The sequence below is a fragment of the Herpailurus yagouaroundi genome, unplaced genomic scaffold (assembly GCF_014898765.1).
Source record: "Herpailurus yagouaroundi ecotype Mexico unplaced genomic scaffold, PumYag 142, whole genome shotgun sequence".
Taxonomy (NCBI): Eukaryota; Metazoa; Chordata; class Mammalia; order Carnivora; family Felidae; genus Herpailurus; species Herpailurus yagouaroundi.
The window spans coordinates 51,188,539-51,209,831 of record NW_024412397.1 but is presented as its reverse complement, the minus strand read 5'-3'; the positions used below and the strand labels follow the sequence as shown (position 1 = coordinate 51,209,831).

Below are 21,293 nucleotides of genomic sequence, written 5' to 3'. Positions count from 1 at the left end.
GTAAAAAAAAAAAAAAAAAAAGAGGTTAGAGTGGGAGAGCGCCAAAGCATAAGAGACTGTTGAGAACTGAGAGCAAACTGAGGGTTGATGGGGGGTGGGAGGGAGGAGAGGGTGGGTGATGGGTATTGAGGAGGGCACCTCTTGGGATGAGCACTGGGTGTTGTATGGAAACCAATTTGACAATAAATTTCATATATAAATAAAAAAAAAAAGATATTTAAAAAAAAAAAATACTGAGAGTAACCATAGGAAAAGCTATAGAAAGAAAATCATTTTTAAAGTTATAGCTAAATTAGGAATCTATCATATGTTCAAGTAACCACAAGGCAATAAAGGGAAATGAAAAAGAGAACAAAGAGAAAGCAAAATATAACAGATTTAAGAAATCAATAATTATATTAAATGTAAATGGTCTAGAGGCGGCTGGGTGGCTCAGTCGGTTAAGCGTCAGACTTTGGCTCAGGTCATGAACTCACAGTTAGTGAGTTCAAGTCCTGCATTAGGCTCTGCATGACAACAGAGCCTGCTCAGATCCTCTGTCTCCCTCTCTCTCTCTGCCCCTCCCCTGTGCTTGTGCTCTCTCTCAAAAATAAACTTTAAAAAAATGTTTTAATGTAAATGGTCTAAATATACCAATAAGAAGAGATTAACAGAGTGTCTTAAAAAAACATGGCCCAACTAACTCTATGGTGTCTACAAGAAACTCCTCAAATATAACTATATAGGCAAATTTAAAGTAAAAGAAAAGATATCATGCAAACATTAACAAAAACAAAGCAACGGTGGCAATAGTACTGTCAGATAAAGTAGACTTCAGAGCAAAGAAAATTACCAGGGGCAGAAAGTGACAGTGCATAATATAAAGGGGTCACTCCACCAAGAATACTTAGCAATCCTAAAGGTGCAGGCACCAAATAACAGAGCTACAAAACCTGCACATCAAAAGCTGACAGAACTGAATGGAGAAACACATAAAACCACAATTTTAGCTTCCTCACTCTCAACAATTGATAGAGCAACATCACCATCAACCAACTGAATCTAATGAACATCCAAAGAACACATTCCATTCAACAACAACAGAATACAAATTGTTTTTCAAGTACCCATGGAATGCATATCATAGCTAAAGAGAGGGAGAAAATTTTGGAAGCCATGTATCTGACAAACGATTCATATCTATAATATAAAGAACTCCCAGAGCGTCTGGGTGGTTCAGTCAGCTAACCATCTGACTCTTGATTTTGTCTCAGGTCATGATCTCATGGTTCATGAGATCGAGCCCCAAATTAGGCTCTGGACTGACAGCGCAGAGCCTGCTTGGGATTCTCACTCCCCCCTCTCTCCGTCTGCCTCTCCTCTGCTTGTGCTCCCTCTCTCAAAATAAATAAGTAAACATTAAAAACCATATATACAGGGCACCTGGGTGGCTGAGTTGAGCATCTGACTTCAGGTCATGATCTTGTGATTTCTGAGCCCTGCGTTGGGCTCTGTGCTGACAGCTCAGAGCCTGGAGCCTGCTTTGGATTTTGTGTCCCCCCGCCCCCCCCGCCCCTCCCCCACTTACTGTCTCTCCCTCTCTCAAAAATAAATGTTAAAAAAAAAATTTTTTATACACACACACACACACCACACACACCTATACATAAAGAACTCTCAAAATTCAAGAGTAAAAAATAGCACAATTAGAAAATGAGAAGACATGAAAAGACATTTCACCAAAGAGGAAATACAGATAGCAAATAAATACATGAAGACACAGTCAATATCAGCCCTTAGGAAAATGCAAATTAAAAGCCACACTGAGGTATTGCTGCAAACCTATACAAATGGCTAAAATAAAGAATAGTGACACCACCAAATTCTGTCCAAGACTACAGAAAGTGGATCAGTCATATGCTATTGATAGGCATCTAAAATGGTACAGCCTCTAGGGAAAACATTTGAGTTTCTTAAAAAACGAAATGTACAACTACCATGCAATCCAGCAACTGTGCTCCTGGGTAATTATTCCTAGAGAAATGAAAATTTATCTTCACACTGAAACTGGTACAGGAATGCTTATGGTAGCTTTATTCACAATAAACAACCCAGCTATCAATAGTTAAACTGTGGTATACGCATACCATGGAATACTCTTCAGCAACTCTACAAAATGACCTGGACTAATTTCCAAAGAATTATGCTGAGAAAAGAAAATCTCAAAAGGTTACATACTACATGATTCCATTTATATAATGATCTTGAAATGACAAAATTACAGGAATGGAGAAAAGTCAACAGTTGCCAGGAATTGAGGAGGTAGGGGCCAAGGGAAAGTGGGTTTGGCCACAAGGGGGCAAGTATGCAGAAACTTTGGCTGATGAAAATGTACTGCATCTAGACTATATTAATGTCAATTTCCAGGTTATGATACTGTATTATCGTTTTGAAAGATGTTACCACAGGGGAAACTTGGTAAAAGGTATTTGGATCTCTTCGTATTACTTCATTTAACTGCATGTGATTCTACAATTATCTCAAAATAAAGCTTAATGTTTAAAAATAAAAGCATTTAATACACATACAGTAGTAATTTGTAGAAGAATTTAATTTTAAACTTGATATACAATATCACACTAGAAATATCTCGTTACCAGGAAAGATGTTTTTCATAATGAAAAAAAAAAAATCCAACACACAGTTCAGCTGTACCTTATCTGAACCTAAAATAATACAACTTATTAAATACAAAGTCTCCTAAGATTGTGATTTTAGCAGTTAAAGGCAGGCACACCAGCAGCATCTAAAAGATACAACTTAGTTGTCACAGTAGGCATAAATGAGCCAATACTCTACAACATGAATTCCATCTTAAAATAGAGATAATTCCATGACTTACAAGGAAAACAATAAAATACACTAAAAACACTAGGCAAGATTTTATGTAAAGTACTTTGAGGTGATAAAAGAACTTTAAGCTTAAGCTACATATTACAGGGAAAAAATATTAGGGCTTATTCTACCATAAAGGGCCCATACACCATAACTAGAGTTCTTTTTCTTACACTAAAATATACCCAAAACTTTTGTGAATAGAGAAAATAGAAGTTCATCCATTTCTACTAAGAGATTAACGATAAAGTAATTGTTGAACAGATTAAAGATTAAAATATCAAAATGAGAAAATCAGCAATAAGAACCTACTGTCTTTGGCTGCTGATTCACTTTTTTATCTTCTAGATCCTTGAATTTCGATCGAAAAGAGACCATTTTCTCCTGAAGTTCTGGTGTACATAGTTCGTACACGTCCAACATAAGAGGAAATTTAACATCCTATATACAAACCCAGAAAAAAAATGTGTAAACACACTTATAAAGGTAGTTATTAAAAATATCTATAACACTTTTATAGTAGTACTTTCATAATCAAAAGAAGTTGAAAATAAAATTTATAAAAATCACTTGCAAACCTATGCAGCTGAAAACATCACAGTGCTTATTTTCAATCTGGTCCTAATTTTCCTTTTTAAATAGGCTCCATGCCTAACTTGGGGCTTGAATGCAGGATGCTAAAATCAAGAGTCACATGCTCTACCAACTAAGCCAGCCAGGCACCTGGGTCCTAACTTTTTAAGGTAAAAAAAAAATTTTTACTTTTTTCCCCCCAATATTCTAACCCATAACATTAACCACAGAGGAGTTACCAAAATTTACATGACAAAAGAAGCATTTCAAAAACATTAGATCAGGGGCACCTGGACGGCTCAGTCAGTTAAGCGTCCAACTTCAAATCAGGTTATAATCTCACGATTTGTGGATTTGAGCCCTACATCGGGTTCTACGCTGACAGCTCAGAGCCTGGAGCCCGCTTTGATGGTGTTTCTCCCTCTCTCTCTCTCTGCCCCTCCCCTGCTTGTGCGTGCTCTTGGCTCTCTCAAAATAAACTTAAAAAAAAAAAAAAAAAAAATTAGATCAGTTGCTGTGAAAATAATTGACACTTATAGTGGACAATGGAAATCAATTTACAAATGGGGTCACTTAATGACTCTTTGTAACTTGAAATATTCCTTTACACAGAAATAAGTGGTACAGTTTAATAACTAAATATTAATACATATTTATAGTTAACACTAGTAAATACTTCCAACTACATTTGACCCTATCATGTAACACTAAATATATCTAAAATTGTATTAAGAATTTCAGCCGTCTCCCAAGGATCAAGGACTGTGGATATGTAGCAGAGCTACAGTTCCATAAAACCGTTCTTAAGGCTGGCTCTTACTGAAGAGATTATAATTACTGCACTAGAGAGTGTAGTGTGTTATAATACCGCTGGGTCAGTATCTATGGAGCTGAGGATCTGCTCTAGAGCAGTGTTTCTGGGAGAGTGAAGGGCAACCATCAGAATTAACTGGGAATCTTTCAAAAAATTGTAAGACCTCAGGGACTACTTAATCAAATGCTGTGGGTGCTGGTGGTAAAAATCAGGCATGTGTATGAATGATTTAAAAGAAAAAGGATAGGGGCGCTTGGGTGGCTCAGTCGGTTGAGTGTCCAACTTCGGCTCAGGTCATGATCTCGAGGTTCACGGGTTCAAGCCCCGTGTCGGGCTCTGTGCTGACAACTCGGAGCCTGGAGCCTGCTTCAATTCTGTGTCTCCCTCTCTTTCTGCCCCTCCCACACTCACGCTGTCTCTCTCTCCCTCAAAAATATAAATAAACACACAAAAAAATTTAAGAAAAAGGACAATAGATAATTCCAATACACAGTCTTGGTTAATTAAAAACCACTTATCTAATGTTAATAACTTCCCTTACAGTATTTTGAAGTTTATCCCTAAAGGAATAAAGAAACCTTTAAGTCAGGGATTTCTATCAAAGAATTACAATATTTTATTATACTGAAGCTCATTACTAACCTTAAGAACTTTAGCATTCACAGATTCCTTCTCTTTATAAAAAAATCGAACCATCTGAATAGTCAAGTAAGCAGGTAGTCGGCTGATCTTAGACTGAGGAGAAAAAATAAAGAAATCCTATCACATGCAAATAACACAAAAGTTTTTAATTCCTTGGTTTGGTACAAAGACTGGGTAACATTAATTAACTGGAAACCTTTCATCAAAATGGATTCAATTTCAAAAGGAATGCACAACTTACAGATTTGATGTATAAAGCATTTCTTTGCAATGTCGGAGACTGTTTGGTGATTTCTTCCTGAAGTCGCTATAAAAAAAAAAAAAAAAAGGGAACATAACAGAAGACCAAACATTTTTAGTTCTAGAATTTTTTTTCTGCAATATAGAATCACACTTTTTTTTTAAAATAAGTTCTATGCCCAAAGTGGGAATTGAACTCGTGACCTTGGGGATCCAGAATCACATGCCAGGGGTGACTGGGTGGTTCAGTCGGTTAAGCGTAAGACTTCGGCTCAGGTCATGATCTCGCAGTTTGTGAGTTCAAGCCCCACGTCGGGCTCTGGGCTGATAGCTCAGAGCCTGGAGCCTGTTTCAGATTCTGTGTCTCCCTCTCTCTCTGCCCCTCCCCTGCTCACACTCTGTCTCTCAATAATAAACAAACGTTAAAAAAAAAAAAATTTTTTTTTTTAAGGGGCGCCTGGGTGGTGCAGTCGGTTAAGCGTCCGACTTCAGCCAGGTCACGATCTCGCGGTCCGTGAGTTCGAGATCCGCGTCAGGCTCTGGGCTGATGGCTCAGAGCCTGGAGCCTGTTTCCGATGCTGTGTCTCCCTCTCTCTCTGACCCTCCCCCGTTCATGCTCTCTCTCTGTCCCAAAAATAAATAAACGTTGAAAAAAAAAATTAAAAAAAAAAATTTTTTTTTTAATTTTTTTTTTAAACATTTATTTTTCTTTTATTTTTGAGACAGAGACACAGCATGAACAGGGGAGGGCCAGAGAGAGAGAGGGAGACACAGAATCCGAAGCAGGCTCTCTGAGCTGTCAGGAGAGAGCCCGACGTGGGGCTAGAACTCACAGAGCGGGAGATCATGACCTGAGCCGAAGTCAGACGCCCAACCGACTGAGCCACCCAGGTGCCCCTAAAAAAAAAAAAAAAAATCACATGCCAGCCAGGCACCCCTGAAATCTACTTTTAATTCTGTTAGACAACATATGAATATGGATTTATACCACCGAAAAATTATCTAAATGAAGACAATGTACGAAGGCCTTTAGATTTGGTTCAGTTCTGAAAAGGCATCAAATAATTTATACTAGTGTGAACTCCTCAGAATGTAAATAACGTTTGAAGTTTTTAAATTGTGACCCAAATGTTGCTCATATTCTGAGTTTACACTGTATTTTATGTAATATAAAAAAGGCTTTTATGGCTTCTGTCTACATACAATCAGAATACTCCTATTAAAGGACAATTAAGAAAATGTAGAGAATCCTTGTTCTTTATGCTTTATGTATAAAAACCTTCCAGAACCAATTATTATTAAATATGAGAAAAGTCATCACAGAGAAAACCTCTTACTCTAACATATGTGGAAAGCCACTTTACATATCTTAACTATCATGTCTGCTTTTCCATTTCTTACAGCCTATGTGATGCTCAGCAAGGCAGCTACCCCTCTGCACATCATATGGAAATGATAACAACCACCACATATATATCATAGTGCTGTTAGAATTACATGAGTCAGAATGTGTAGAAAACATGCACAACCATTTGGCATATATTCTATGTTCAATAAACATTAGTTACTATTATTGTTCAGATCAAAAAAACACTAATGTGCTCTGCTTCATAAGAACATTTAATATATAAGACATTTAAGTTAAAACAATTTACTGTTAATGTTTACTATAAAATTACTTATGTAAAATATTTTCTTAATTTTTAAACATTACTAATCATATTACAAAAGGAATCACCATGTAGCTTTTTAACACTTAATCAAGTTTGTTCATCAGCAAAAATGGTAAAGAAATATGGAGCCAAATTACTCTAGAGTAATCAGAACAAACGATAATAAAGCATCTAAAAAACAGGCAACATGGGGCGCCTGAGTGGCTCAGTTGGTTAAGCGTCTGACTCTTAATTTCAGCTCAGATCATGATCTCATGGTTCGTGGGTTTGAGCCCTATGTCAGGCTCTGTGCTGGTAGTGCGAAGCTTGCTTGGAATTCTGTCTCCCTCCCTCTGCCTCTCTCTCTCTCAATAAATAAATACACATTTTTTAGAAATTATTATAAAAATGGGCAAGACAATACAGTATCTGAAAAATACATGCTTTTCAAGAAAGCATATCTGGCATGATGTTATTCATCAGGTAAGCTATATGAATTATCAATCTACTATCATCTAGAAGAGCCAAGCACATTTAGCTTTTCCAGAATTTTATAAAATTATGAAGAAAATATCGTCCTGGAGAGTTCCTGCCAAAACATTCCATTCCCTTCTATACTCTCCAATTACATTTATACTTCATTTGATGCCTTGAAACTTGCACATCATCATTTATTATAGGACTCTTAGGAGTTAGCTATTATTTGTAAGCTTTTAAAATAAACTTCTCTTAAAAGCCATTAGGCCTCATTACAACTCCCCTTCAGTATCACAGAGCAGAGAATATTAGTATTTGCCGCTTATGTCCACATTTACCAACCCCTTCCCTAGCCAATCTTATCCCAAACTATAGATGGGAACTCCCTGATGACAAAGGATCTTGTTTATCAATGCAATCCCTGCCTCAATTCATTGCCTATCTTCAAGACATGTACATATTTCCCAAACCAAATCAAAGTACTAAATTAGCAAGCAAAACTGTTATATTTTATCAATCTTCTCATTAAAGCATACATTCTATAATATGGCAATGGTCAAAGAGTACTAACTGGATAATGACAGTATCAAGTTCTAGACCCGGTTCTGCCACAAACCAATTAAGTCACTTACATTCTGGGGCCTCAACTGTAATACTGGTGCAGTGGCAGAGGACCCACATGGCCTGATTTGAACAGTAAAATCCTAGTTTATACTCATCATTACTAATACACCCTCATCATAATACCCTCAGAGGCCTCCTACAAGCCTCTGGTCACAACATTTTTGTCAACCTATCACGCACATAATACACAACCTTGTGGTTATGTGTGTTTCCATTAAATGATATGTTGACACATTATTGTCTTCACAGCCAACTACACTCTAATTCATCCCTAAACAAAGCTTATCTAACAAACATTATTTTCTCCTTAAGGCTTATCTAACAAACATTCACACACAGTCTTCTTGGCCTCAGAACACTAGACAGCACTTCAGCACTTTGGCTCAAGGCCACTCTAAACAGCACATCACCAACAAAAAGCACAAAATGCAAAAAAAAAAAAAAAAAAAAAAAAAATTTGTGGTACTAAAATTACTGCAAAAGGACACTTGCTTATTTCATGAGTTGAAACTAGAAGACAGAACATCACCTTTTTGGACCTCTGGTGAGACTGTGTCCATTAACTCAAAATTTTTGCCACTATGGAACATGTCTACAAATGACTATGAAAGCACCACAAGTATTGATATTAGAGGTATAAATAAATTTTAGTTAAGTAGGTGTATCTGCAAATAGAGAATCCATTTACAATTAAGATCAACTGTAACTGAACTTACCAATTTAAGTCCTGTAAAAAGATACTTGACTTCTTGATTGATAAAACAGCTAAGCTGAAGCTGATTTTCCTTCCCTTTAGTGACTTCTTCTTCTTCAGATTCTGTACATTTCATGCTTGAGAAATAAGATAAGGAATATACCAATAGGCATTCACTTTGTTACATAATCCTGAATATAATAAATTATCCTAATGCTATTAAAATTAATAGCATCACTACTTGCAAATGACAAATCCGATAAAGGGTTAGTATCCAAAACATATGAAGAACTTATACAACACCAAAAAAATAATAATAATTCAATTAAAAATGGGCAGAAGACATAGACATTTCTCCAAAGCAGATATACAGACAGCCAACACATGAAAAGATGTTCAGCATCACTAATCATCAGGAGAATGCAAATCAAACCCACAATATCACCTCACATCTGTCAGAATGGCTAAAATGACAAGTGCTGGCAAGAATGTGAAGAAAAAGGAACTCTCATGAACTGCTGGTGGAAATGCAAACAGGTGCAGCCACTGTGGAACACAGTACAGAACAACCGTATGATCCAGGAATTCCACTACTAGGTATTTATCCACAGAATATGGAAACGCTAATTTGAAAAGACATATAGGCACCCCCATGTTTATTGCATTATTTACAATAGCCAAATTATGGAAACAGCCCAAGTGTCCGTTGATGGATGAATGGATAAAGATGTGTTATATATACACAATGGAATATTATTCAGCCACAAAAAAAAAAAAAGACTGATATCTTGCAATCTGCAACAACGTGAATGGAGCTAGAGGGTATTACGTTAAGTGAAATAAGTCAGTCAGAAAAAGACACATACTGTATGATTTCACTCGTGGAATTTAAGAAACAAAATCAAATGAACAAAGACAAACCAAGAAACAGACTCTTCTTAGCTATAGAGAACAAACTGATGGTTACTAGAGGGGAGGTGGGTGAAATAGGAAAATGAGCACTGAGTAATGTGTAGAAATGCTGAATCACTTTATTATACACTTAAAACTAATATAACATTGTATGTTATAACTATACTGGAATTTAAAAAAAAATAGCATCATACACTGGTATTTAAAACATTTTGGTTTCCAAGTAGATTCATTTCAACATACTTAAAAGTGCTCCATTCACTTACCAACAATATGAGTAATGAGTGTATAAAAGGATAAACTCTCAACAAATATACATTGGTACTCATAGTATTGAATGGTTTTAACACTAAGGTACATAAACAGAAATCATTAAGTTTCTACCCATGACCTAGAAAATAGGCCTTCCTTAAATTCATGAATTCATGTTTTATTGGCTCAATCTCATGTATACAATTTGGCTGATACATTGTTTCATACAATTAAAAAATTCATTCCCTATGAAGTAAAAAAAAAAAAAAAATTCTCTATGAAGTGAATTAATGACGTTGACTCCGCTAAAGATATACTTAGGAAAAAATAATGAATATCCTTATTAAAGTATATACTTACCTAAACATTAGGATTACTCTAATGGGGATATTTTCCCAAATTCCTAAGTTTCACCATATTTTTCAGGCATAAAGCCTCTGAAGAATTTTTTTTCATACCCCACCCACCACTCCAAGCAGTCAACAATGCTACTGATACCCATCTACTTCTAGTAAGTTATGAGTACAGCCTCTACAAATCTTGGCTCATAAGGATACGTAGTTTCAAACTCAACTCCAAAGAACTGATCAATTAAGCTTTTCTTTTTAGAAGGTGTCACTGCTGATGCAGATGAAGAATCTGTCTGCAAAAATTAAAACAAAAATTCCAAATTTACTTTATATAGATACTAGTGTGTATTTCTTCCCACATAACCCAATTTAGTAAATACATATTTAAGCTTTTTAAAATGTAAGCCCCTTCTGTAACATCCTTCTATTCAAAAAACATCACCAAAAAACTACAGATGCTCAATAATATCTTCTATGTTTAATAAATAATACACTGAATTCAAGTGTCAAATGCAAGCTTTCAAATTCCAACTACAGACTGAGCATGTTAAAGCATTCAAGTACATGTGTATCTATTAGGATGAATTTATTTCAAGCCTTTGGGATTGGTGAGTAGGGGGAAATCAAGGTATAATGGAAGTCTATAAGCACAAATAGATTTCAGTCACCTCTTTAACAGAATCGTCTTCTATAGCTTCCAATTTCTGTTGCAATACTCGCATCATTTGTATCCAACATTCATTAGCATCCTGTAATTTAAAAATGACACAGTAAATAATCCTGGCTGTGACAGTGTTTTTCCTATAAGAGTCTTCCAAAAGAAGTACTGTTTCCTTAGGGAAGGGGAATAAAGCGATTTTTTTTTTATTTAAAAATATTAAGTCAAATGAGATATTATATGATCTTCAAAGCAAAGAATTCCAGAACATTCATTCATTCAAGAGAGGTTCACTGATCTCTTCCTTATGCTAAACACTGTTTTAGACACTAAGAATAAACACAGCCGTGACCAAAACAGAAGAAGTTCTCAAGGGGGATATAAATAAAATATAACATAAATTCACCTAAAGAGAAGTTATGAAGAAGAAAAAAAAATATGGGAGCAGAAAGTGATGAGGTGAAAGGAAGTGTGCTATTTCAATAGGATAGTCAAGAAAGCTTCTCTGATGCCTTGACATGAGCCGGAAGACCCAAACGATATGAGGAAGCAAGCCATGCACTTATCTGTAAGCGAAAGAAAGAAGAGCAAAGACCCTGCAGAAAGAGGGTATGTGGAGGGTTTAAAAAATAGCAAGGAAGCCAGTGAGTATAGAGGAGAGCCAAAGTAAGCAAGGGTGAGAGTGGTACATGATGAGCTCAGGGAGGTAGCCAGGAATAAGATTATTCAGCACTGGGATAGAAAATCACTAAGAGGCAATCAACAAGGGACCAAGGATTATTCCTTAATAACAGTTTAAGGACTCTAAAAGGTTGTGTGGAGAAACCCGCAAAAAGACAAAAGCAGAAGTGAGATGATCAATTACCAGACCACTCCAGGCAAAAGATAATCATAGTATGAACCACAGAGGACTGATAACTGGAGTGTATTTGGAAATGCAAATACATATGGTAAGTGTATAACACCTAAGTTTTACATTTACACAATGAAAACCCCAGAACCTTGCCCTGTTTACCTGTTGAAGATACTGTCCTTGTTCACCCTTCTCCGCAAACTGTGGGAAAGCCATGTGTAAAAACTGCAGTAGGATAATAGGTGGAATACTAGAAGACGTTTTATCCATGGAATCAAACAAATCTCTAAGGGCTTAAAAAGCAAAGCAAACACTGCTTTAGTAAAACAGTGACACATTTAATACATGTTACTATAAATTAATTCTAGATTAATACAAACACAAAACTGCTGAGTACTTTTAAGTATATCTACTCTTTTTGTAGTTTTCAGATTCCCAATAAGAAAAAGATTTGTTTTTAAATCTTAAAGAATTGACCCAAAGACTTTATAATGCACTAACTATAAACAACTTCTGAGCCCTGCCCCTCTGTCTCTCTCTCCTTGCCAGCCTTTGTCTTCCAAAACAAAGCACGGTATATTCATTCAACACTGAGAACACATAACCTTTGTCTAGGGATCAAACAGGCTGATGTTACTGTTTTGGTACTATGCCACTGTCAGGCCACCACTCCCAACCGACCTCCCCTTAAGCCCATACTTAGTTCCCAACTACTCAACTCCTAAATATTAAATAAAATATGTTTAACATACATCCTAACTCTACTGAATAGTTAAGAACCAAAACTAATTTGCCTTCTTCAAAATCTTTCCTCTGCTATCCTCTTTCACTTTCATAAAATCTCATGGTCATGGCAGACTGAGCCCTGCTCTGGGAGTTCAGAATACTCCTGCTCTGCCGACTCCCTGGCTATCATACCTTGCCCTTCTTACTTCATGTACAGCAAAATGCTAGTCTAGCCTATCTTGACTCGTTTCATTAACGAACATGTGAAATGTTATCTACCATTAGTATATACAAACCGAAGCCCAGAAAATACTAAGCACAAAGCCAGTGTGCAATAAAATGTTCCCGAATAAAACAACGTGGTGTTTAAAAATGTTTTTCCAAGAGACAGCAAAAATTAATTACTACCAAGCTAATGATTTTTAAAAGAAAAAATCTAAATTATAGCACATTTTAATAAAGTACACATTACTCAAAATAAACAATGGTTTAAGATTTAATATATACCATAAACAGAGCATCTCAAAGTATTTCACTAGTTTGAAAGAAAAAGATCAAAAATGCACTAGACATTAAAAGAGACTAGTAAAACATGAAAAACTGAATACAATGTATGATCCCAAACTGGCTCCCAAAGCAAAGAACTTTATAATGGCAATACTGGATCAACTGCCGAAATTTAAGTAATCTGTATTTTAGAGTACTTCATCCATGTTAAACCCCTAGATTTTGAAAAATGGTAATTGTCTTGTGATTATGAATGTCCTTATTCTTGGGAAATACATACTGAAGTATTCAGGAATAAACTGTGATGTCTATAACTTACTCTTGAAGGTTCAAAAAAAAAAAAAACACAACAAAACAAAACAAAACATGGTTACAGAGAATGATGAGCCAGGTATCTAGGTAGGACAAAAAGTTAATAATTGGTGAATTCTTGTAACTGTTCTGTAAATTTAAATTTAGCACAAAACAGGGGTGCCTGGGTGGCTCAGTCAGTTAAGCATCTGACTCTTGGTTTCAGCTCAGGTCATAATCTCACATTTCATGGGTTCGAGCCACATATCGGGCTCTGTGCTGACAGTGAGGAGCCTGCTTGGGCTTCTCACTCCCTCCTCTCTCTCTGGCCCTCCCCCGCTCACACACTCTCTTTCTCAAAATAAATAAATAAACATTTAAAAAAATTAGCACAGGGGCACCTGGTGGCTCAGGTGGTTAAGCAGCCAATATTGGCTCAGGTCATGATCTCGTGGCTCTGAGTCTGAGCCCTGTGTCAGGCTCTGCGCTAACATGTTATAGCCTGGAGCCTGCTTCAGAATCTTTGTCTCCCTCTCTCTCTGCCCCTCCCCTGCACACACTCGGTCTCTTTTAAAAATAAACATTTAAAAAAATTAGCACAAAATAAAATTTAAAAATGAAAAACAGTATCTTTCATCTCCTCAATACTACAAGCCTCTTAGAGGACACTGGAGAAGTTGCTGAAATTCCAAGTTACTCTTAGATACAAAAGCAAACAAGTAAACTAGATATAAATGATCAGATTTTTCTCATTAAAAACTTCCAATAAATCTTTCAGGAAAAAAATGGTCAAAGGAAAAACCTCTAACTACAAATGACACAAAGAAACATACTGTTTTTATAGTATTACAAATTAACAGCTGACCACAATGAGATACCACTTCACACCCCTAGGCTAGCTATAATCAAAAACAGACAATACCAAGTATTATCAACAATACAGAAAAATGGGAACCCTTATTCATGCTGGGAGAAATATAAAATGATGCAGCTGCTTTGGAAAACAGTCTGGCATTCCTCAAAAGGTTAAAGTATAGTTACCAAGGTTAAAGTATAGTTACCATACGACCCAGCAATTCCACTCACAGATATATACCCAAGAGAAATAAAAACATGTCCACAGAAATCCTTGAACAAGTTTTTAGCAATACTTACAATAGCAATACTACAATAGTCAAAAGTGGAAACCACCCAAATGTCTATCATTGATAAAAGGACAAAGGAAATACAATATATGCCTACAACAGCATCTTTTTCAGCAATAAGGAATCAAGCACTCGTACATACTACAATCTGGATGAACCTTGAAAATAGTGAAAGAAGCCACTCTAAAAAGACCACATACTGTAAATTCCATTTTTGTCAAAAGCCCAGAATAGGCAAATTTATGGAGACTGACAGTAGGTGAGTGGCTGTACAGGGCTGGGGGTGGAGACCAGAAAACAGGGTGACTGCGAAAGGTTACAGAGTTTCTTTTTCAAGGCGATGAAATGTTCTAAAATGGGCCTGTGGTGATGGCTGCACAACCCTGAGTATACTAAAAGACAATGAATTGTGCACTTTAAGTGCATAAATTGTATGGAATGGGAATTGTATCTAGTTAAAGCTGTTACAAACAAAAAGGCACAGCCGTAAGAATACCTTATCAATCTAACCCAATGACTTAAGAAAGTATTCACTTGTAAAACTTGTAAAAGTATTCACTTGTAAAGTATCCCAAAATGAATGGAGACAGAATACATGGTCTCATGTAGTGAAGAAATGTTATTCCCATGCTTTAAGAATTTGTTTCTCCTCATATTTCATATACCATTTCCTTACACTAACACTAGACTCTCTTGTAATGACTGCATCAACTATAATAAAACCTACCTCTTGCTATCCTCAGAGATAGGTCTTACTAATAGAACCTAAAGCCAAAATTAAATTTAATCCAAAAAACGGAAAGACTCTTAGTGAGAAAAGACAGACATCAAAGGTTTATAATTTGGATAACAAAATAAAATGTAAGTATAAGTACTCCGATTTTAATGAGACGAGGTTTTACAAAACAATTTTTTAAATTGAAAGCTACTAAATAAACTGAGTGAAGAATAACTTATTGAATACTACACTGCCCTCTCAAAAAAGGAGTTTTAAGATACTGACCTGCAGTAATGTACTGTGCTGAAGCCATTTCCCCTGAAGCTCTCAAGGCACCTGCATACCTAGGAACATTAGGCAGAATTAAATAGGATTCGATTCATTCTGAAACTCAAATGAGAAGAAACTAGTTAAAAGAGCTTATGACACCTTCAACTGCAAGTTTATCAGAGTTGTTCCCACCTTTATATTTCCTCCTCTTTTGGTCTTGTTACATTAACAATTATATGTACAAAAAGGAACACTAAGAAAAAAGGGAATTTAGGGGTGCCTGGGTGGCTCAGTCGGTTGAGCCTCTGACTCTTGGTTTTGGCTCAAGTCATGATCTCACGGTTCATGATATCGAGCCCTCCACCAGGCTCTGCGCTGACAGCATAGAGCCTGCTTGGGATTCTCTCTCTCCCCCTCTCCCTGCCCCTCCCCTATGCACTGCTCCCAAAATAAACGTTTCAAAAAGGGAAAAAAAGGGGTGCCCGTGTGGCTCATTGAGTTAAGCATCTGACTTCAGCTCCAGTCATGCTCTCATAGTTTGTGGGTTCAAGACCCACGTCAGGCTCTGTGCTGACCTCTCAGAGCCTGGAACCTGCTTCAGATTCTGTGTCTCCTTTCTCTGCTCCTCCCCTCAGCTCATGCTCTTATCTCTATCTCAAAAATAAAAAAAATTAAAAAACTTTTTTTAATGTTTGTTTTAAAGAAAAAAAGAATTAGATGAATGAAGACTACTTTTAAATTCTTTCTCTTAACACTTTGTTTATTTATTTATTTATTTATTTTAATGTTTATTTCTGAGACAGAGAGAGAGAGACAAAGCATGAGCAGGGGAGGAGCAGACAGAGAGGGAGACCCAGAATCCAAAGCAGGCTCCAGGTTCTCAGCTGCCAGCACAGAGCCCAATGCGGGGTTTGAACTCACAAACTGTGAGATCATGAACTGAGCAGAAGTCCAATGCTTAACCAACGGAGCCACCCAGGCGCCCCTCCCTGCCAACAATAACTTTAAAAAAAAAAAACATTTCCCGGGGCACCTAGTGGCTCAGTCCGTTAAGCAACCAACTCTTAGTTTTGGCTCAGCTCATGATCTCACATTTTGTGAGTTTTGAGCCCCACGTTGAGCTCAGCGTTGACAGTGCAGAGCCTGCTTGGAATTCTCTCCTCTATCTCAAAATAAATAAACTTAAAAAATTAAAAAAAAAAAAAACATTTCCTGAAAACACTGCAAAACAAAAAAGTACACGTGTAATATCCATTACAAAGAAAATAAAACACAATTTCAGAAATAACAAAGAAAAAAAGCATTACATCAAAAACATTAAATCAAAGTCAATATACCTACATTCAGCATTAACTTTCTATGTAACAATAAATAAGTCCCTTTAATTTTCAAGTCTGTCTGCTTACCTATAAAAGGAGGTGTTTCTATTAAATAATTTCTAAATTCACTTTCAATTTATAATTCTCAGTTAATTTATAACAGCACAAAGGACTGGCCATTTAAAGGAAATAAACTAGTATTTATTCATACATCTTATGACACAGAATCAGAAATGATCATTCATATATCAAACACCGAGGGGCAAGAGAATGACTGCCTATTCATTATGATTAAAACTATGTTCATGTGCCACACACCCATTGAAGGGACTAAAATGAAAAAGAATGATATCAACCAAGATTGGCAAGAATGTAGAGCCATAAGAACTATCAATACCATCAGTAACATGGATGAATTTCAAAAACTATGCTAACTAAACTAAGCCAAACCAAAAATACATTCTGTACATTTAAGTTCCTGAATGCACAAAACTAATATGAGATCAGTAGCTGCTTGCAGAGTTGGGTAGTGGGTGGGAATGAGGACTAGGAAAAGGTAGAAATATAAAAACTTCCTGGGATGAGGGAAATGTTCTGTAATTTGTAAAATGGGTTACAGATATTTGCATTTATCAAAACTGATCACACCAAACACAAGATATTTACTCGATGTAAATTACATTTCTATTTAAAAATAAAAAAAAAAACTTTGGGGCACCTGGGTCTCTCATTCAGTTGACCCATCTGACTTGATTTTGGCTGATCCCAGGGTTATGGGATCAAGTCCTGTGTCAGGCTCCATGCTGAACATGGAGACTGATTAAGATTTTCCCTTTCTTTCTTTCTTTCTTTTTCTTTCTTTCTCTCTCTATCTCCACCCCCCTCTGCCCCCTCCCATGCTCGTGTGCGTACTTTCTCTAAAATAAAAAAATAAAGTAAAAAAATTTCTGTGCTTATGTAAACAATCAAAGAGGTCACAGAAAATGTCAAATTATATCCAACTGAAAAGTTGTTAATTTAGATATTTTGGAAATTGCTATGACTCAAGTTTTTAAGTTTGTCAGTACACAATTCATAACAATGTCTAAATTATATATATTCATTTTAAAAAGTGAAAATCATAATAGCTTCCCTCTTAGTTTGTAACTTCTTAAAAAACACTTCTGAAGTTAAAATAATGTACTAATAAAGCAAGTGTATCCCAAAACATCAGTCAAGTTTATAAACAACATGTTGTTAGTGATTTTACTTCTAGTTACAGGACAACATTGCTAACTATCCCTACATTTATGGCAAAGGCTATACTAATGAATTATCTTTTAAGTCACTAAGAATAGGAAAAGCATAATTTAATACTATCTCCCCACACAAACCTCTCATTATACCAAAAAATAAAAATTAAAAAAAAAATTTTTTTTTGATGTTTATTTATTTTTGAGAGAGAGACAAAGCATGAGCATGAGCAGAGGAGGGACAGAGAGAGCGAGACACAAAATCTGAGGCAGGCTCCAGCCTCTGAGCTGTCAGCACAGAGCCCGATGTGGGGCTAGAACTCATGAACCATGAGATCATGACCTAAGCTGAAGTCAGACACTTAATGGACTGAGCCACCCAGGTGCCCCTACCAAGAAAACGTTTAATTCCTAATTAAGGTAAAACCATCCAATAAGCCAAATAACATTAACAGTTGAACTTTACAAAGAAAAACTGTTAGAAAATAAAAGGAAAACCTGACAAGAGTACAGAGAGATGTAACAGAAACACTAAGAGGTTTTACAGAAGATAAAAAATAAAAGAGTACCTTTTCTAAGAAAGTCTTTACCAAGTCAATAAATTTAAAAAAAACAACAAATGAGGGGTGCCTGGGCGGCTCAGCCAGTTAAGTGTCCGACTTCAGCTCAGGTCATGATCTCGCGGTTTGTGGGTTCCAGCCCTGCCTCGGGCTCTGTGCTGACAGTTTAGAGCCTGAAGCCTGCTTCAGATTCTGTGTCTCCCTCTCTCTCTGCCCCTCCCCTGCTCACGCTCTGTCTCTGTCTTTCAATAATAAATAAACGTTAAAAAAATTTTAAAAAAACACTACATGATATAGAAAATCCAAATGTAATTAATAAGCTTTAGTCTATTATACTTTATACTTTATCACCTACAAAAAAAAAAAAAAAGACGTTTTGACTTTTCTATCATCTGTGATATACAAGAATCAATCATACATCAGCTAACCCCAAACATTCATCAACAGAAAAATAGATATTGTGTAGTAGATCCATACAGTGGCATAGTACACAGCATGAACATCATAAACTACAACTACACACACAAGGTTAAGCCAAACTAATGAGCCAGACCCAAATGAACACAATCCATGTTTCTGCTTATAAAGAGTTCCAAATAGGCAAAGTTAATCCATGAGGTTAGAAGTCACATTATCATTAACTATTCTGAACACAAAGTAGAGGCAGCCATCAGGAAAGGAGAGTCACGAGGGAATATTTAGAGGCTGATGGGATTCTGTTTGTCTGTGTTGGTTACACAGATGTGTTCATGGAGATAATTCATTCATATACTTTTCTGTATGTTAAAATTTAATAGTTATAAATGAATTCAGAGTCAAAAGGAAGATTTTATAGTTTTTTTTTCAAAAACATGTGAACAGCCTCATCTAATGGAGAACAGCAACCAAAACTCAGAACTAAATACCATACTGTCATTACTACACAAGAATAAATGATCTAAGCGTACAACTTAAGAAATCAGAAAATAAAACAAGCCAAAGGAAAATAGAAATAAGTTAATACAAAGAAAAGTAGGATGAATCAGACAATCAAAAAAAGTGACTGAATAAATCTAACAGCTGATTCTTTGAAAAATAAAATATACAAACCTCTGGCAAGATAATCAAGGGAAAAAATACATAACAAATAAAAATGAAAATGAGGGGAAATACAGGTCCAAAAATAGATAATTCTTATGCTAAAATATCTTAAAGACATAAGGACAAATTCATAGGAAAACATAAATTACCAAAACTTACCCAAAAGACACAGAAAATGTACATTTAAAATGCCCCCCCCCCCCCAAAAAAAAAGGTTTGGTCCAGCCAATTTTATAGTTAAGTTCTATTAAGAATAGATCATTCCTGGGGCCCCTGGGTGGGTCAGTCGGTTGAGCACCCGACTTCAGCTCAGGTCATGATCTCATGATTCACGAGTTCGAGCCCCACGTTGGGCTCTGTACTGACGGCTCGGGACCTGGAGCCTGCTTCAGATTCTCTGTCTCCCTCTCTCTCTGCTCCTCCCCTGCTCACACTCTGTCTCTTTCTCAAAAATATTTAAAAATTTTAAAAAAAAGAATAGGCCATTCCTATACAACTTTGAAAATGTAAGTAAAATATAAGTAAAATAACAACCTAGTAACTGCTAATGAAAAAAAACTATGTGGTACTTACCAAGACATGTCTTGCCAATCTCCAGTAAGATAAAAATATGGCCATGAGATACAGTCTTTTGTAAGTAACTCATAGAATTTAAGGGTAATTTTTTATATTATACTTTTCACTTTAAGTTCTAAATTTAGAATTCCTACTTATCATGAGGTTCCACTAATGAGCAGCATCAAGCAAACTAGGTTCTACCTGTAGCTCTGGTTCTTGGCCCTCATTGCCTCTTCAACTAACCCAGTCTATTTCCCTTCTAGCCTTTAGCAATATATACTTCTCACTCCCCAGAATCTGCCAAATAAAAATTCTTAAGAATTTAAGGATGAGCTTCAGACTGCCAGTTTTAAAACACCTCCCATGGAAGTTTCTCTCTCTTCTTTCATTCCTATTTTATCACTGAGTGCCATTTTTCCAAAGACATACAACCCCATCCATGTCCTCTTGTAGTAAGTTAGTTAAGTACAAAGGCTTCTGACCTGTAAAAACTTAGCATTCAAAAAGTATTTCATCTGGTCAAGAAAACTGAGATCAACAGAATGAAATCTCCCCTGCTTATATAAAACTCAGAGAAATAACCCCAAAACATGAAGGACTTCTCCTTGGAATAGAGCCTGGAAGATATCCGAGATGAACAAAATACAAAGAAGTCTTGGAAGTAAGACAAGTCTGCTCCCAGTAGCCAGTTTTTAGGGCAGAGAGCTGTCCAATAAGCTGCTCATTCAGCTCATTTGCAAATGAAACATAAGCAAGAGAACATGGGTGCATAAGATAACTACACAATCTCAACACAAACGAGAGATCAATCCTTACATCTAAGGAAAACAGAGTTTAAATTAAAAAGGTCCAAACAAGGCGGGGAAAAAGACCTTGAAATAAGAATACTTCAGAGCCTCGAAGAAAGAAAAGCAGAATTCGTATCCAAAATTAAGAACATGAGATTAAAGAAAAGAAAGTTGTGATAAGCAACTGTGAAACAAAGCTAATGCATAAATCAGTGAAATGTAAACTAGAACTGAGGCACTCTCCCAGAAGACAGCACATAAAATAAAAAATCAGAAGTGCAGAAAAAAAAAAAAAAAGAGACATGAAAAACAGATCCAGAAACTACTATTCTGAATATAAGGGAAGCCAGATAAAACAAAGGAGAAATTATCTGAAGAAATAACAGCCAAGAATGTCCAAAGTTTAGGACAAGAGTCCTTACACTAAAAGTGCTCACTCAGCACTAAATAAGGTAAATAAAACCCCACACCTACCCTATTAGAA

The 21,293-nt window shown here is 36.1% G+C and overlaps 1 protein-coding gene across 1 annotated transcript in view; it reads right to left on the bottom strand.

Annotated features, from left to right (window-relative positions):
- USP14 (ubiquitin specific peptidase 14) overlaps positions 1–21,293 on the bottom strand; it is a 48,342-nt gene that overhangs the window by 2,353 nt on the left and 24,696 nt on the right. The window contains exons 6-13 of the mRNA XM_040479264.1: positions 15,288–15,346; positions 11,778–11,908; positions 10,773–10,853; positions 10,312–10,397; positions 8,613–8,727; positions 5,145–5,210; positions 4,904–4,996; positions 3,187–3,315 (exon numbers count right to left, since the gene is read on the bottom strand). Of these exons, the coding sequence (XP_040335198.1) occupies positions 3,187–3,315; positions 4,904–4,996; positions 5,145–5,210; positions 8,613–8,727; positions 10,312–10,397; positions 10,773–10,853; positions 11,778–11,908; positions 15,288–15,346 (760 nt within the window). The remainder of the gene's footprint in view (positions 1–3,186; positions 3,316–4,903; positions 4,997–5,144; positions 5,211–8,612; positions 8,728–10,311; positions 10,398–10,772; positions 10,854–11,777; positions 11,909–15,287; positions 15,347–21,293) is intronic.